General features: G+C 36.0%; 1 protein-coding gene across 2 annotated transcripts in view; it reads left to right on the top strand.

The window, feature by feature from the left end:
- cysu (Curly Su) overlaps nucleotides 1–15,754 on the top strand; it is a 74,048-nt gene extending 58,294 nt beyond the window's left edge. For both annotated transcript variants that reach the window (XM_014239609.3, XM_036370369.2), the window contains 7 exons: nucleotides 6,659–6,749; nucleotides 9,617–10,005; nucleotides 10,070–10,243; nucleotides 10,485–11,415; nucleotides 13,787–14,065; nucleotides 14,151–14,250; nucleotides 14,321–15,754. In XM_014239609.3, the coding sequence (XP_014095084.1) occupies nucleotides 6,659–6,749; nucleotides 9,617–10,005; nucleotides 10,070–10,243; nucleotides 10,485–11,415; nucleotides 13,787–14,065; nucleotides 14,151–14,250; nucleotides 14,321–14,371 (2,015 nt within the window). In that variant the 3' untranslated portion in view covers nucleotides 14,372–15,754. The remainder of the gene's footprint in view (nucleotides 1–6,658; nucleotides 6,750–9,616; nucleotides 10,006–10,069; nucleotides 10,244–10,484; nucleotides 11,416–13,786; nucleotides 14,066–14,150; nucleotides 14,251–14,320) is intronic.
- Nucleotides 15,755–16,124: the final 370 nt, after the last annotated feature.

A 16,124-nucleotide genomic window follows, 5' to 3' on the forward strand; every position in this document is an offset into this window, starting at 1 on the left:
GAACATAGTTCGTACTACAGTGAATGCCAGAAGAGTACGTTTAGCAAGAGATAAAGAATCGTCAATGGAACGTGAGGCTCGTCTCAGCCAGGCTCGGGATAGATATAGAGCTGAGAGAGAGAGAGAGAGAGAGAGAGAGAATATTTAGAAGAGCGTGAGATTCGCCGCATCTGAGATAGGGATAGACGTCGAATACATAGAGCCAAAGAGTCATTAGCACGGGTTACTAATTCATGGGTAAATAAAGAAAATTCTGCCATGCATTACGATCCTTCGATTTATTACAAAGACGCTCGTATAGTATCAATACGTACTATGTCAGTAGTGCGTGACCATTGTTTGACATTGAAATTCAAAGACGAATCGAAAGGCATGTGTTGCTTACAAGGAAAAGTCAAATTAGAAGAAATTCTCCCTCCACTTGAACGACTTCACTCTATTTTTACGGGTGATTATCAGAAATCCAAACAATTCATGCGCAATATACGCCGTTATAATAACGCATTTCAAATGACCTCTTTTAAGAATAAGCAAGTTGTTGAGCGTGGGCTCATGCTTACATTTAAAATTCAAGGGCAAATGTACCACTTAGCTGGAGCTTGCTACCACTTCGTCCCGATGATCACAAATTTCTGCAAATATATTTTATTGCAGATCCAGATACACAAGCATCTATGCGGTGTTCATCTCTTCAGATCTCTTCAATATATGTTACATTCTCATAATTGCTACATACAGTCTTTCAAAACTGCGATTGTGAGTGTTCCAGCAGATACTCCTGACTTTAATGTCGTAATCCAAGCAAATAAAGTTCCTGTTGGACAACACAGAGGACGATACAATGCGCCTTCCACGAGTGAAGTAGCACTGGTGATAGCTACATTCAAGCTCCCGCTGAAAATCGCTACCGATGATAATAACAGTGTCTGTAGTGTTTCTTAACAGAGCAATACAGGAAAATTGATGCGTGACTGCTTATTAATAGTCTGGGACGAAGCTAACATGTCAAACAAGACGTCTGTGGAAGCTCTTGAAAGGACAATGCGCGATTTGCGCAACAAAAATTCACCTATGGGTGGATGTACAATTCTGTTCTCAGGAGATTTCCGTTGTGACTTGAGGAACACGGGCTCACGAAATAAATGCCTTCCTAAAAAAATCCAACCTTTGGCCACATGCCAATAAATTCGGGGTTCGTCATCTTCACGTGAGAACAGACTATTTCCAGAGGTGCTGCTAAAAGTTGGCAACGGAGGAAAGGATTACCCTAGAAGAAGAGTTAGTGTTTTGATAGACAACATCCGAGAGTTTGTCAACAAGGTCTATCCTGACATTGATAACATAAGTTATAAGACAATATGTTGGTTTAAAGAAAGAGCGATTCTGTCACCAACTAATGAACAAGGAGCCAAGGTAAATAACTTGAATCGCCCGATAGCTTTGCATGCATGCTGCTTGATAAATATTGTAAACAACAACTTGTACAGTTCTTAGGTGTGCGAAGGATGTCGGGCCTTTTACAATATGCAGTAACATTCTTAGATAAAAGCATTCGCTGTTGTTGGGATGAATCACGTAGACTCTGCCAAAAGCATCTGTTTTTTTTTACTCCGGGGAAACCATAAACTGCAGTACCTTGTTTTCGCCGTTGAAAAGTTTTAAGAACTCTGGTTCCATGTATTGTAACTTGGAACTCTGTCATATTTCAATATCTTTGCGAAATAATCTTGAGCACATAACTTGAAGAATGCTGTCAATGTTGTATCCAGCCGATTATTAACAACTTCCTGTATATTGTTCTCAGGGATATTTTTCCACTTCATTTGGTGATTGTATGCTGAAAGTGGCTTGGTCACTGTCTTAATAATGTACTTAGAAACTTATTGAATTGACTTTATGAAACTTTCAAAAGGAGCGGATTATAGGGACCGATACATCGGTTATCAATATCATGGTTTCGGACGGTAGCATTTTGCCCACCCTGTTCTGGCGATCGTCGACGATATTGCTTGTAGATATTCGTCATCGCTAGTACTTGTTTGAGTTGGGAACGACTTTGGAAATTTTTTGTTGTATTTAGAATTTCGCATACATGGAGAACTCGGATTTAAAGTACCGCAAGGGCCGTGTACCGTATGTTTCATTACGATTTCGTACAGGATAGGATCTTCATCTTTATCCGGTAGTTCAGCTGAAATAAGCCTGTCAATTTGGTTTGGTCTAATTTTGTTGCCACGTTTCTACCATTCCATTGTGAACATACAAGTATGACAGCGCGGCGGACCGAATATATGAGACTTGTTAACGAGGTGCAGGAGTTTCTGTGCTTTTAAATGGAAGACTCTGTTAACTATATCGTATCTGTCTTGTGGAGTTAAATTGGTGTTAGTATTTTCTTTGATTTCCGACCAATTTGGGTTACATGTTGCAGTTATAAATCAATCAGGTTTGCCGTAATTTCTGACGTAAGTCATGGCGTCTTGCGAGTTTTCGTGTAAATATCGAGGTCCACCTATGAATGATGAAGGTAGTATAACCAACTGCCCAATACCGTTGCGGTGTTCATTCACCTGTAAAGCATCCTGAAAATGAACGTAGTTTTCGGCTCTCAATTTAGTTTGATTATTACGGATGTAGGCCAATCTCTCAAATTCAATTTTCGCATACTGATCTACCAAGTATTGGTTTGTTAACATTCCATATCCAAAGAAAGTATTGAAATTGTTATGTCTTGTCGTTATACGGTAGCAATAGTAGTTCATACATGATATTGATTTACAGAGAGGTGTACTACCGATTGGGTCAACTTGAGAAATATTAATGGCATAACCATTTTCCCCACGGCACAGCACCAAAGGATATTGTAAGCTGTCATAAGATCTGTGTAACTCTGAATTTTTTTGCAAATTATCATCACGACTATGCAATACAATATCTCCTTTGTCAAAATTCTGTCCAGCTATCACCAGTGCTACTTCACTCGTGGAATTGTATCGTCCTTTGTGTTCTCCAATGGGAACTTTATTTGCTTGGATTACGACATTAAAGTCAGGAGTATCTGCTGGAACACTCTCAATCGCAGTTTTGAAATACTGTATGTAACAGTTATGAGAATGTAACATATATTGAAGAGATCTAATCAAACCTCTGTCAATTGGCTGTGCAACACTTGAACACCGCATAGATGCTTCTGTATCTGGATCTGCAATAAAATATATTTGCAGAAATTTGTGATCATCGGGACGAAGTGGTAGCAAGAAGCTCCAGCTATGTAGTACACTTGCCATTGAATTTTAAATGTAGGCATGAGCCCACGCTCAACAACTTGCTTGCTCTTAAAAGAGGTCATTTGAAATACGTCATTATAACAGCGTATATTGCGCATGAATTGTTTGGATTACTGATGATCACCCGTAAGAAGAGAGTGAAGTGGTTCAAGTGGAGGGAGAATTTCTTCTCATTTGACTTTTCCTTGTAAGCAACACATGCCTTTCGATTCGTCTTTGAATTTCAATGCCAAGCAATATTCACGCACTACTGACAGAGTACCTATTGATACTATACGATCGTCTTTGTAAGAAATCGAAGGATCGTAATTCATGGCAGAATTTTCTTTATTTCCCATGAATTAGTAACTCCTGCTAATGATTTTCTGGCTCTATGTATTCGGTGTCTATCCCTATCTCGGCTGTGGCGAACCTCACGCTCTTCTGAAGATTCTCTCTCTCTCTCTGTCATCAGACACCTATTCTATTCAGTTCTTTTTTTTAACTGAAATACCTAAACTTAAACTACGATTTTAGGAAGTATTGTTATTTTCCTCGCTAGAGAGCTCCGATAATAAAACCGCCGCAAACGCTACATCCCGCAATTTTTAAAACTATAACATCTTCGTAAATATTCATTTAAATCATATGCTATAAAGGGCCATATGTATATGCCTATTATGTATTAAATTAACAATGTATTTAAGGTATTAATTGAATAAGGATTACTGCTGTATTGATTGAAATCGCTTTGAAAATTAGCCATTATTTGTCGTAAAAAGTAAATGACAAAAAAATGTTAGTAGTTCGTGTAGTTTTCTATAGACCTTTTCAATGTGTACAATACTTAATACATTACTTTGATAAATCTCGTAGGCTTCAGCCTGCATTTACAAGGTAAGCAGAAAAAATTTAATTATTTACGTCATCAAATTAGAAACCTCAAAAAAAAAACAGTATTTCTACACTATTTAATGGATGTTATTATACTATTATATTAAAAAACAAGTAAGGAAGGGCTAAGTTCGGATGTAACCGAACATTTTATACTCTCGCAAAGTCAAATAGTATACTCGTTTGAGATTTCTTTGTGGATTGGCTGATATTTTCGGTAGAAGGTCAACTATAGGCACTGGGGTCCACATATTTAGTACTTAGGGGCTTAAACAGTTTTGGTTCGATTTAGACAATTTTTGGCCACAAGGTGGCATACTTTAATCGCATTATTCACGCAAAGTTTTATCCCGATACAGTCATTGTTGCCTGATTTGCATAGTGGAAAGTGAAATAATCAGATGGAATTTAAAATGGTGTTATATGGAAAGTAGGCGTGGTTGTAGTCCGATTTCGCCCATTTTTGCACTGTGACATAGAAACATGAAAAGAACGTTATGCACCGAATTTGGTTGAAATCGGTTAAGCAGATCTCAAGATATGGGTTTTCACCTAAAAGTGGGCTGTGCCACGCCCACTGTCTAATTTTGAACGCGGTTCCTATAAAGTCATCTCATACCATCCCAGAGATAAAATTTAATGACTCTGGCGTGTTTAGTGCTTGATTTATCGCGCTTTTAGTAGTTTTTAACAGTACCGTTATATGGGGAGTGGGCGGAGTTGCCACCCGATTTCAACTATTTTCACACCGTCAATAGAAGTGCTAAAAATATTTGCTTCCAGTGAATTTTGTTATTATAGCATTAGCGGTTTAGGAGATATGCACATTAATCCTATTAGAGGCGGGACCACGCCTACTTTTTTAAAAAAAATTTTAACTGCAGATGCCCCTCCCTAATATGATCCTGTGTACCAAATAACAGTCTTGTATCTTATTGCGGAGCTTAGTTATGGCAAGTTATTTGTTTTTGATTAATGGCGTTTTGTGGGCGTGGCAGTGGTCCGATTACGCCCATCTGCAATACCAACCGTCTCACGGTACCATGAAACATGTCTACCAAGTTTCATAAAGATATCTCAATTTTTACTCAAGTTAGAGCTTGCACGGACGGACGGACAGACGGACGGACAGACGGACGGACGGACAGACAGTCACCCGGATTTCAACTCGTCTCTTCATCCTGATCATTTATATATATATAACCCTATATCTAACTCGATTAGTTTTAGGTGATACAAACAACCGTTAGGTGAACAAAACTATTATACTCTGTAGCAACAGGTTGCGAGAGTATAAAAAAACGCATCAAAATCCGTTGCGCAGTTTTAAAGATTTAAGCATACATAGGGATATAGGGACAGAGAAAGCGATTTTGTTTTATATAATACTATTGTATGTTAAGATATAATATTATAATATATTACGAATGTGTATATATGAGAGTATAGGAAAATGTTGTTTTTGGTCTTTTTCAGACATTTTTTTAAATTTTTCTGTGTGTAGGAACCACCTCGTACTTTAAGCAATATGTATTCGAAATCGGCTAAGCTGTTCTCGAAATTTGCGTTTAGCAACACATTCATTGATTCAGTTTTATTTTATATTAATTAATGATCAGTTTTTTATTAATTATTAAGACCATTAAGCTATCGATCTGAAATTTTGTCCCTGTCTTTTTCTCACTAAGAAGCTGTTCATTTGTCGGAACGGCCGATATCGGACCACTGTAGCATATAGCTGCCATACAAACTGAACAATCAAAAGCAAGTCCTTGAATAGGAAACTTTTTTATTTGACGTAATATCTTCACGAAATTTGACATGAGTTATTTCCTAAGGTAACAATGTAATTCCCGAAGAAATTGTTTTGATCGTATGAGTATAGCATATAGCTGCCATACAAACTGAACGATCGGATCTTGTATGGAAAACTTTTTCATTTGACGAGGTATCTTCACGAAATTAGGCATGAGTTATTGTTCGAAGCAACAACGTAATCTCCGAAAACCTTGAACAGATCGGATGACTATAACATATAGCAACCATATTAACTGAACAATCGGAGTAAAGTCCTTGTATGGAAAACTCTTTCATTTGACGAGGTATTTTTCCGAAATTTGGCATAAATTATTATTTAAGGTAACAATGAAATCTCCGAAGAAATTGTTTAGATCGAATCACTATATAGCAATTATATAAACTGATCGATCGGAGTAAAGCGCCTGCATGGAAAAAATTTTTATTTTTTTTTGCCGATTCACGTAATTAGATCTGAATCAAGGTATTGTAAGGAACATTTGTATCTGTGAAGGGTATTATAGCTTCGGTGAAACCGAAGTTAATGTGTTTTCTTGTTTTTAAATCATTACGATTTTTTTTGCACCAATTTTAGTTAACATATGATAAGATTACACGTATGTAAAAAAGTGTGATTCTAGAAGATATATATACATATAATATATATATATGTATATAGTAAAATATTTTTGGAACTTCAGATGTGGCGCAGCCGAAAGGTGATTGGAAAACTGAAGAATTGGCTACAGTCGGTGAGCTGCTGCTGGACATTTCGATACAGTTAGCGAGGACGTAAGTAGTATATTTATTCGCAGATCTTCATAGTGAAAAATAATATTTGTCAGTATTCTTACAAATTAATTACTAAGAACATGAACAAAAACGAAATTTTTGTGCATAAATATATTCAATTCATTATAAATCTATCGTATAATGTTATTAGAGAATTCTGGCTTTGTCTACCAAACTTCTGGTATGGTAGAATATCATCGTAAGGTATAAAAAAAAAATTAAACATGTCATCCTCTAAACGTGTCATATGGCAGTATTTGGGTATAAATTTAATTGTTTGGATGCATGCACCAGAAAATAAGATTAGATTGTTCAAATTTGATATATACGAGGTGTGTTTGAAGGAAAAGGTGAATTTTGAATTTTTTTGAAAGGACTGATTTATTCATCAATATCTATATTGTCCCCTTCAAAGTAGTCCCCTTGGATATAATAAACTTGTACCAACGCTTTTTCCAATCGTCGAATCATTTCTGAAATGCGCTTTTCGGTTTGGCCATCAGCTCTTTCTTCGATTCTGACTTGATCTTATCAATTGTGGCAAAACGATTTTCTTTCATTGGTTTCTGTAGTTTTGAAAATAGAGAAAAATAGCAAGGAGAAAAATCTGGTGAATACGGTGGTTGAGGCATGATTACGGTTTTCTTTTTGGCCTCCTGAGCGGTACTACTGCCACAATGCTTTTGCTCAAAATTTAGCAATTTCGGAACAAACTTCGCTGCCACACGTTTCATGCCCAAAACATTCGAGAAAATTTAATGATATGCCAACATTCTCTACAATTTCCCTAATAGTGTTTCGACTATTTTTAACAACAATTTGTTTCGATCGCCATAACATCTTCTCGGCATTCTGTAAGGCGCTTGTACCACTTATAAATACTTTTTTGAAACAACTTTATTCCATTTTTAAGGCAAACTTTAATACATATTCTTTGATTCGTTTCTTTCAAAGGTTAAAAATCGAAGAGCAGAAATGTGACTAACCTAGCAAACTACTAATACATTCACTTGATAAACATATATGTCCGACTATAACAAAAACAAAATATCGATAATCGAACGTACCACACTTCGTAAGGTAGATAAAGCAGATAAATTGAAAATTTATTTTTGGGTTACTCACAAATTAGTGCATAAATTGCTCGAAAATGTTTTGAAATAAACTTTCCATAATTTATACCCGCACATTTTGAATAAAGTCATGTGTTAACTTTTTGTACACATTGATATTGGACTACTTTGATTATTAAAGAGTTTTCTAAATACAGTTGCTCATTAATCTGTAATAAGTTTTATGTAAAAGATAAAAAATTAACTGTAAGTAGAGTAGTCGAATTTCTCAATTAAACTCCCAACGCATTTGTTTTTAGCAAATGACGCGTATTGCCGGTTAAGACACATATTTTCTGTTTAGTATTCTCTTTTCCTTTTTATATTACCATAAAAGGTTATGGTTAATTGCATACTTTATACTTAACGGTCAGCCGCCGGCCACACTTCAAACTAGGTTAATTTGATAATTTTGCAACATTTACAGTTAGGCAGCGGTTCGGTGTGTTCGAACGGAAGAATAATTTGGCTGGACAATGCTATTATCATTTTCCAAAAAGAGTCACCGAAAAAAATTACCATGAATTAGAAGCACAAAGGTTTAGCGATTGGCCTTTAGTCGCTAACTTGAAGACTTAAAAGTTGTTGATTGAAATCAAAATAATAAATATCAATTAATGTGGGGGCATTTCAGTAGAATTGTATTGATATGTGTATATGCTGTAATTTTTGACAAATTGTCGCCGCAACATATTGCGTCTCATAACACTAGTAGCAATTATTGGTAATACATACAGCTATGAACAAAATATTAAAAACAACGCGTCTGCTCATACTATAGCAAACATACATCGATTTGATTGATATGGTTGTTGCATAATAGTTAATTGGTCTACAATAAAACATGTGTTTAACTAAGTGTATGATAATCATTTCATATGATCTACTCGTAATTAAGCTCGACAGTAAAATAGAAACAAAAGAAAAACATATTTCGTGAAAAGGGTTTACAAGCTTGCGGCCCTTCTGAGAAGGACATGCATTTCCTAAAATCTTAATTGCATTTAAATGAGATGATTGAAATTGTTAAGCTAAAACGTAAACGTAAAGTGGGAACAATTTTCGTATATTTTTCGGAATGATTTAGATCTTTATCTTCCAAGCAAAGCCATTTTAACGCAGGATTACTATGTCAAAGATACGTACGTATTTTTCTTGCGTAATATCTCCATATATGTGAATGATTATAAAAAATTAACTTTTGATTCGTTTCAAAACATGAACTTTTGCTCTACAAGGATCATCTATTACATATGATTTTAAACAGATATTTTCTCGTTAATGGGATTTTTGTTTGTAACTTGTCCGAAGCTCCTTATTTACCAGAGTGTAGTATAGGCATTGTACATGTAATTAATTGAAATACGCAACTTTGCTCAAACGAATTTCTATTTTATGGACATTAAATGGATTCAGTGAAAAATATATGCAGTGTTCTTTTATGTTACATCGTGGATCCAATTAGTTTAATGTTGTGCAAAAATTATATTGATGAAAAGTAAATATACATACAGTATGCGTACTGTTTTAACCACTTTAGCCATAGCTGTCCATATCCATGCAAGTAAGTGAATAGTACTATTGTACTATGTAGGTTGATCCATTGCATTCATTAGGTATGTAATTTGTTGCTTATTAGCTATTGATATTATTTACCCTTTATGTCATTGGATTGCATAATGTGCGTTTTATGTTACATACATCAAAGGTATATGTATGTGAACATTACAAAATATTTTCGTTTTTTTATTACAGTTACGGACTGTCTTATGAAGAAATAGAAAAGGGTCTGCCCACTATTGACACATCGAAAACCCTCATTCGTGATGTGTGCCCACCTTTCTTTGCGGGAGTTGAGTGTCGGCCGGGAAAATATCGTCGCTTCGATGGGCTGTGCAATAATATTGATCATCCCACTTGGGGTGCCACCATGGCGCCGTTCCAGCGTCTAATTGGTCCATTATATGCGGATGGTATTAACGCACCGCGCATTTCAGTCACCGGACATGATTTACCAATTTCTCGTATTGTTTCGCGCACAATGCATCCAGATGACGGCTATCACGACCACGCTGGTACTGTGATGGTGATCGCTTGGGGACAATTTATGGATCACGATTTTACACTTACGGGTACACCGCTGGGTGAGTTTAGTGTTCATAATCCTTGTAGTATTTTAGATTTTATAGATTTTCGCTTTCTTCACAGATCCAATCAATCGAAATGATCCGGAAGAATGCTGCAAACGTCCACTACACCTTAAGCATCCATATTGCAATGAGATTCGGGTTCCAGACGATGACTACTTCTATCGGCTCTTTAATGTTAAATGCATTGACTTTGTACGCGCTTTTCCATCACCACGGCCCGGCTGTCGATTAGGTAAGCATTCTCCAGATAACAAAAGTTTTAAGGAAACAAACAGAAATTTTGATGCTTTGTACGTCCTGAAAGAACAGAGTTACCTTGTAAATTTCTAGAGCACGTTTGAAGACTGTTTTGGCAAATATTCCACAATCTAAATAAAACGTAATCCTTTAAAAACTGTATCAAAATCAAAATGATTATTACTTTAAATACTTAATTTACAAACAAATTAATTTAAAAAACGTTATATTTTCAGGCTCCCGCCAACAATTCAATACACTCACTGGTGTGATTGACGCCAATACCGTATACGGTGTTACGGAAAAATTCGCTCGTAAACTTCGTACCGGCTATGGTGGTTTAATGCGTATGAACCCCGTCTTCCAAGAATATGGGCTTAAAGATTTGTTGCCATTGAAGCTGGACATACCCGATGAGGGATGCACCCGTCCGAACAAAAGCATGTTTTGCTTTGAAGGAGGTGAAATTCGGGTGAACGAGCAGCTGGTGCTAACGTGCATGCACACATTAATGGCGCGCGAACATAATCGCATAGCGACCGCATTAGGTCAAATAAATAAGCATTGGGACGATGAAACGATTTTCCAAGAAGCACGTCGCATCAATATTGCTATTGTGCAACATGTTACTTATAACGAGTTCTTACCGATATTGTTGGGCAAAGAGGTGATGGAGAAATTCGGTTTGGTGCTACAGAAAGATGGCTACTGGGATGGTTATGACTCTAAAATTAATCCTGGTATTATTGATGCTTTTGCTGGTGCTGCATTCCGTTTTGGACACTCTTTGTTACCCACCGCTGTGGAACGTTGGTCTAAGGCACATAAATTTATAGCCTCGAAACGTTTATCGGATTTAATTCGTCGGCCGTATGACTTATATCGCGCTGGTGTGCTAGATGAATATTTTATGGGTTTGATGAATCAAGTGGCGCAAGCGATGGATGACTCAATTACACAGGAGGTAACGAATCATCTCTTCAAAAAAGAGGGTGCACGATACGGATTGGATTTGGTGGCATTTAACATGCAGCGTGGACGTGAATTTGGTTTGCCTGGTTATATGGAGTTCAGAAAGTTCTGTGGCCTGCCCACCTCGACATCGTGGGAGGAAATGTTTGGATCAATGCCAAACGACACAATTGTTCGTTACGAAAGCATTTTTGAGTAAGTGCTAATTTCTGCTTTTATTAGGGGTTTTCACACGCACATTGTTATCTATTATTCTTTATTCGGTAAACTTTTACATATATTTTGTTTTTGTAAATTTAACAAAATGCCAGTATAACGTATAATACTTTGCCGTGCCGGCAACTCTGACAAAGTACTCGTTACTTGGTGAAAGAGTAATCAGACTATAATTTTGTTAAGTGGATATGCAGAATCACCTGCAAGCCATTTCTGTCCTGAAAAAAAATTAACAACTTTTAAATATTTTTGAATGAGTTGAACCGCAGTAACCAACAACCACATCGGGAATCTTTAACTGGTAGTCACAAACTACTTGTGCTTTAAGAAAATATATGCAATATAACATCTGGAAAAGTAATTTGCATAATTTTAACCAAAAGTAAAACGGCAGTTCATTGAAAGTTTTTCGCACTACTTCTGCAGAATTTGACCAGTGGTATATTGGCTTAATAGCTTTGAGAAAAATCAAAAAATTTTAGAAAGGGTGCCGCCGTCACCAATTCCAAAAGCAAACAATTTTTGCAAACGATGCACTCTCTCCTGATAAACCCAATCTGAATAAAACTATTGCGAGTTGCGAGCTCTACAGAAAACTGTTTACTCTTTCATTTTGTGAATGATTCATCATTTGAAATTAGTGTTAAAATATGATTAAATTGTAGTCGATTTACTCCTAACATTTGGCGAAAGCGATTTTCATCCGTTGAAGTTAGAATATCTTCGTGCCAATGGATTGATTTTGGTACAAAATTTACAACTCCCTTCCGAAACTTAATGACAACGTACAAATCTTCACACAGCTCGTCAAACGCGTTGTCCACTTCATCTTCCTTGTTTTCGCTAAATATATCTGTATAAACAAGTAAGGAAGGGCTAAGTTCGGATGTAACCGAACATTTTATACTCTCGCAAAGTCAAATAGTATACTCGTTTGAGATTTCTTTGTGGATTGACTAATAGTTTCGGTAGAAGGTCAACTATAGGCACTGGGGGTCACATATTTAGTACTTAGGGGCTTAAACAGTTTTGGTTCGATTTAGACAATTTTTGGCCACAAGGTGGCATACTTTAACCGCATTATTCACGCAAAGTTTTATCCCGATATAGTCATTGTTGCCTGATTTGCATAGTGGAAAGTGAAAGAATCATATGGAATTTAAAATGGTGTTATATGGGAAGTAGGTGTGGGTGTGGTCCGATTTCGCCCATTTTCGCACTATGACATAGAAATATGAAGAGAACGTTATGCACCGAATTTGGTTGAAATCGGTTAAGCAGATCTCAAGATATGGGTTTTCACCTAAAAGTGGGCTGTGCCACGCCCACTGTCTAATTTTGAACGCGTTTCCTAAAAAGTCATCTCATACCATCCCAGAGAAAAAATTTAATGTCTCTGGCGTGTTTAGTGCTTGATTTATCGCGCTTTTAGTAGTTTTTAACAGTACCGTTATATGGGGAGTGGGCGGAGTTGCCACCCGATTTCAACTATTTTCACACCGTCAATAGAAGTGCTAAAAACATTTGCTTCCAGTGAATTTTGTTATTATAGCATTAGCGGTTTAGGAGATATGCACATTAAACCTATAAGAAGCGGGACCACGCCCACTTTTAAAAAAAAATTTTCTAACTGCAGATGCCCCTCTCTAATGTGATCCTGTGTACCAAATAACAGTCTTGTATCTTATTGCGGAGCTTAGTTATGGCAATTTATTTGTTTTTGATTAATGGCGTTTTGTGGGCGTGGCAGTGGTCCGATTACGCCCATCTGTAATCCCAACCGTCTCACGGTACCAAGAAACATGTCTACCAAGTTTCATAAAGATATCTCAATTTTTACTCAAGTTAGAGCTACCACGGACGGACGGACGGACGAACGGACGGACGGACAGACGGACGGACAGTCACCCGGATTTCAACTCGTCTTTTCATCCTGATCATATATATATATATATAACCCTATATCTAACTCGATTAGTTTTAGGTGATAGAAACAACCGTTAGTTGAACAAAACTATTATACTCTGTAGCAACAGGTTGCGAGAGTATAAAAATATGCTATTGATCTATATAAATTCTTACACCTTTTATATTTACCTTCAATTGACTAGTTGTTTCAATTAAATGTTTAATTATTTTCGATTTCACACTTATTTTAGGCATTTTATTCGTTTTGTTTATAATTTTTATATTCTTTCAATATCAGCTGGTTTGAAAAAATTTAGAGATTAACCGTAGAATAGTGTATTCGAGAAGCTGTAACAAATGTAGTGAACAACAAATAACACTGCTGCGTGTGGAAACTCCTATTTCTTATTTTTTTGAGTTATTGAAATTGTTTTACTTAAAGGCATCCAGCTGATATTGACCTTTGGTCGGGCGGTGTTTCAGAGAAGCCTTTACCGGGTTCTATGCTGGGACCCACTTTTGCATGCGTTATCGCCACTCAAATGAGTTACTCTCGCCGGGGCGACCGTTTCTGGTATGAGCTTGCGAATCAACCTTCATCTTTCACTCCCGAACAGTTGCAGGAATTGCGAAAGGCAAAACTATCACGTCTTATATGTGATAACACTGATCTTATCGATACTGTACAGATCTATCCTATGGTGTTGCCAGATCATGAAATGTAAGTTACCATTGAATCATGAAAAAAAGAGTAAATATCCGCATTCCATCAACTCTACACTATTCTAAATATATTCAAATTTTAGTAATCCAAGGGTGCCTTGCAAGAGCGGCATTATTCCATCAATTGATCTGACAAAATGGGCCGACTACTCTAGTCCCGAAGTAGGACATCAGCCAGTTTACGTAAGAAAAATATAGTGTTTGATAAACTCATATTTTATTTATTAATCTGTCCCTTGCAACTTTTTTTCAGAACTTTATTAATGAAATACCTGACACATTGCTGAATTTTAAGAAAAAATAGGCAGCAGTATGAAGCTGTATAATTGGATCACGAACGAGATGAAGCAAACGTTTATTTTAATTTGTTGATTTTATTTTTGGAATTTAACGTTAGTATCAAATTTTGGGCGTTAAACAACTAAAAAAAGTTCTCAAGGCATAGAGATTTGGAACGAATAGCATTATTACATTTTTTTCTTTCATCACATTTCTACATTCAAAAGCAAATACTCACTATTTATGTACAATACATACTTACATTAATAAGTACTAACCTCTCTAAGTCACTTTGTTGTCTTCCATTAGAAAATAAGTGTCAAATGTTTATCATTTACTCGTACATACATACATTTATTGCTTATATAGCAGCTTTATTGTTTTCTCACTCCAATAAACTACAATTTTCGGACTATTTTGGGTTCGTACATTTGCAAACATTTTCTACATGCATTTTGTCTGCTCGATACATAAATATATACAAAGTTGTACCGTGGCACCGCCCACTTTTAGGTGAAAACCCATATCTTGGGATCTGCTTAATTGATTTCAACCAAATTCGGTACATAACATTCCTCTCATAATTCTATGTTATAGTGCGAAAATCGGACTACAACCACGCATACTTCACATAGGTATAACAATATTTTAAATTCCATCTGATTCTTTTACTTTACAGTATGCAAATCGAGCACCAATGAATGTATCAGGATAAAACTTTGCATGAATAGTGCCTTTAAGTTGGGCGACCTTATTACCAAAAATTGTCTAAATCGGACTAAAATTAATCAACCCCCCATATATTGAATATGTGAACCCCAGTTCCTACAGCGAACATTTGATCGAAAATATCGGTCAACCTGTGAGATATGTTATAGAAATAGAAGAGGATCCTTATTTGATAATATTATGCCTTTATGTCAAAAATGGGTTGTATCGGGCAATCATTTCTTTAGCCCCCATATACCTAATGGAATGATTTTTGAACTACTGGCTGACTTTATATCGCAAATGTCAGCAAATAAACAGTTACCTTTGCAAAATTTACTGGAATTATAATATTGGATATACTATAGTTTAATACCGAAAATATGAGAAATTCTTTCACAAATTACCCACCCAATTCTCTTTGTATGGACCCTGTCTTTGATCCTGGCAAATTCCAAGAGTATGAAATGTTCGGTTACACCCGAACTTAGCTCTTCCTTACTTGTTTAGTTATTGTTTTCTTAAATTTCCTTAGTACATGAACGTTTGTTGAATTGTTTTTTTTTTCTTAATAATTATGTACATATTTAATATAAATAGCGAAATTTAAGCGTACGCACATACATATTGCATAAAGATTGTTCTTCATTAACGAGTATATATAAAGTGAATTTTAAGATATGATGAATTTGTTATAATCTGTATAAAAAATAAATGAATATTTTGTTTAAATATTATTAAAATTAGTTTATTTAAATAACTGTTTTCCATATATACAAGCTGTGCCGCCGGAAATTAATAATCACTATGAGGCGATAGCTTATTTGAGTACTGCTCTTTTAAACAACGTACTAAATTCTTATTTTCATTAAGAAGAGGGAGCATAGCTAGTGAATTTCAGTGGTCCGCAATTAGCCGTGCCTCAACAAACACATTTAACATACTTCCTCACAGCGTCATAAGCGAGCGTTCGACACACAATCAACATATGGCACTGCTAATACTTGTAGTCCACCGTGGATTGATATAAAGTATTGTTTCGCTTTCGCGCGTATACAGTGTATCAAATA

The sequence above is a fragment of the Bactrocera oleae genome, chromosome 2, assembly GCF_042242935.1.
Source record: "Bactrocera oleae isolate idBacOlea1 chromosome 2, idBacOlea1, whole genome shotgun sequence".
Classification (NCBI taxonomy): Eukaryota; Metazoa; Arthropoda; class Insecta; order Diptera; family Tephritidae; genus Bactrocera; species Bactrocera oleae.